The sequence below is a fragment of the Oncorhynchus mykiss genome, chromosome 17, assembly GCF_013265735.2.
Source record: "Oncorhynchus mykiss isolate Arlee chromosome 17, USDA_OmykA_1.1, whole genome shotgun sequence".
Taxonomy (NCBI): Eukaryota; Metazoa; Chordata; class Actinopteri; order Salmoniformes; family Salmonidae; genus Oncorhynchus; species Oncorhynchus mykiss.
The window spans coordinates 17,226,678-17,229,520 of NC_048581.1; the positions used below are offsets into that span (position 1 = coordinate 17,226,678).

The 2,843-nt window shown below is 47.2% G+C and overlaps 1 protein-coding gene across 1 annotated transcript in view; it reads left to right on the plus strand.

Annotated features, from left to right (window-relative positions):
- The first annotated feature begins 2,469 nt into the window (after window positions 1-2,469).
- LOC110526453 overlaps window positions 2,470-2,843 on the plus strand; it is a 5,784-nt gene continuing 5,410 nt past the window's right edge. Inside the window, exon 1 of the mRNA XM_036948317.1 lies at window positions 2,470-2,611. Coding sequence (XP_036804212.1) covers window positions 2,487-2,611 — 125 coding nt within the window. The 5' untranslated portion in view covers window positions 2,470-2,486. The remainder of the gene's footprint in view (window positions 2,612-2,843) is intronic.

The following is a 2,843-nucleotide window of genomic DNA, read 5'->3' on the forward strand; positions in this document are numbered from 1 at the left end:
ACAGGAGTAGTAGCGCTCACCAGTAGCCCTCCGCTTACTGATGAGCTCTGGCTTTTACTGGACATGAAGTTACAAAATGACCAGCAGAACCGCAATAGAGACAGAGGCGGTTGGTGATTCTCCGTTCCCTCTCCTTAGTCGAGATGCGGATACCTCCCAGCTGCATAGGCTCAGCTCCCGAGCCGACAGAGGAAGATGGTAGTGATGCGGAGAGGGGGGCAACGGAGAACGCGAGCTCCTTTCCACGAGCTCGGTGACGAAGATCAACCCGTCGCTCAATGCGAATAGCGAGTTCAATCAAGGAATCCACGCTGGAAGGAACCTCCCGGGAGAGAATCTCATCCTTTACCTCTGCGCGGAGACCCTCCAGAAGACGAGCGAGCAAAGCCGGCTCGTTCCAGCCACTGGAGGCAGCAAGAGTGCGAAACTCAATAGAGTAGTCTGTTATGGATCGATTGCCTTGACATAGGGAAGCCAGGGCCCTGGAAGCCTCCTCCCCAAAAACAGATCGATCAAAAACCCGTATCATCTCCTCCTTAAAGTCCTGATACTGGTTAGTACACTCAGCCCTTGCCTCCCAGATTGCCGTGCCCCACTCACGAGCCCGTCCAGTAAGGAGAGATATGACGTAGGCGACACGAGCAGTGCTCCTGGCGTAAGTGTTGGGCTGGAGAGAAAACACAATATCACACTGGGTGAGGAACGAGCGGCATTCAGTGGGCTCCCCAGAGTAACACGGCGGGTTATTGATTCTGGGCTCCGGAGATTCGAAAGCCCTGGAAGTGGCCGGTGGATCGAGGCGGAGATGGTGAACCTGTTCTGTGAGGTTGGAGACTTGGGTGGCCAGGGTCTCAACGGCATGTCGAGCAGCAGACAATTCCTGCTCGTGTCTGCCTAGCATCGCTCCCTGGATCTCGACGGCTGAGTGGAGAGGATCCGAAGTCGCTGGGTCCATTCTTGGTCGGATTCTTCTGTTACGGTGAGTGAATGAGGACCCAAAAGCGAACTAACTTAAACAGAGCTTCTTTAATAACCAAACATAGGTAGGCTCAGATAGACCGGCAGATTCCGACAGGACAGGACAAGGTTACAGCAAACATGACGGTAGTCTGGCTCAGGCATGAAACACAACAAACAAGAATCCGACAAGGACAGGAGCAGAAACAGAGAGAGATATAGGGACCTAATCAGAGGGAAAAAGGGAACAGGTGGGAAAAGGGGTGACGAGGTGGTTAGGAGGAGACAAGGCACAGCTGGGGGAAAGAGGGGGAGAAAAGGTAACCTAACAACGACCAGCAGAGGGAGACAGGGTGAAGGGAAAGGACAGAGACAAGACACAACATGACAGTACATGACAAGAATATGTTTAAAAACAGAGGTGTCCTCTGGAAAGTACAGCGACCATGAAAACCATGAAGACACTGAGTGGTGTTCTTCTGCTCTCCCTGATGTTGGCAGGTATGTGTACTAACCCTCTACTCTGTATGTCTCTGTTCTCCATTCTTTATTCCTCATGGAACCTTCCACTTTTCTTTACTTTCCTGTTTATTTTGCTACAAAAGTTGTTTTCTTTCCTTTATTCCATTATTTGTCTTTCTAATATAATACATTGTGCCTATTTTAATTTCTCACTCTCTGGTCATCTCTTCTCTCTCATTCAGATGCCACGTTGGGCGACATTCAGAAGAGGATCATCGGGGGGAAGGACTGTAAGGACACTGAAAGGCTGTACCATGTGCGCATAGTATGGCAGGCAGGAAAAGACTTTCTTTATCAGTGTGGTGGTTCTCTGATCAGTGACCAGTGGGTTCTAACTGCTGCTCACTGCAGGCCTGGAGGAGATAAAGGAGTGGTGAGTGTACATGTGCACAACAGATAAAGGAGTGGTGAGTGTACATGGTGCACAACAGATAAAGGATGAAGGATTGTGAGCAGAACTGTTCATAATAGCATTTACTGACACCATCAGATTGGATGTGTGTGTGTGTGTGTGTGTGTGTGTGTGTGTATGAAAATGTATTCGCTCACTACTGTAAGTCACTCTGGATACGAGCGTCAGATGACTCAAATGTAAATGTAAAAATGTGTGTGTGACAGGGTTGGGGTCAATTCCAATTCATTTCCAGTCAATTCATAAAATAAACCAACTTCCAATTCCACATGTTCCTTATTGAAAATCATTGAAGACAATGGGACCAGGAATTTCAGAGTACTTCCAGAATTGGCAAGAATTGACCCCAACCCTGGTGTGTGAGAGAGAGAAAGAGAGAGAGAGCATTGAGATAGTCTTTTAAAAATGTTTTACTGCTATTAACTATCAACTACTTTTAACGAACTGTGCTATACAACTGTTATTGACTACTGCTCTCTGTCAGGATCCTCATGTGTATGTCGTACTGGGTAAACATCCAGCCTCAGGTCCAGTCAAGGCTCCAGTAAAAATTGAAAAGGTTGACACACATGCTCATCTAGAACCGCATGACATCATGCTACTGAAGTTACCTGAATCTGCCAAGACAACGATTGATCCGGTGAATCCTCCTGACTGTTTAACTACACCTGGGTCACCTGGGCCTTCACAAGCCAAACAGAGAAAAACAGAGGACAGTGGGTAGGGAATAACAACTCTTTTTTTGTGCAAAACGATTGCTGTTGCAAAACTATTTCTGCTATGGTGTGCACTAATTAATATGACCCTGATGCCAAGCAAGTTCAAGTTTTATGGTGGCAGATGAACAGTGAACTGATGAGAAGAAAATACTTAGAAAATGTGTTGCTCTATTAGATGAAGAGAGGAAGGGATGGGTAGTGTTGTAGAGCAATACAGGGGAACATTAGGCTAC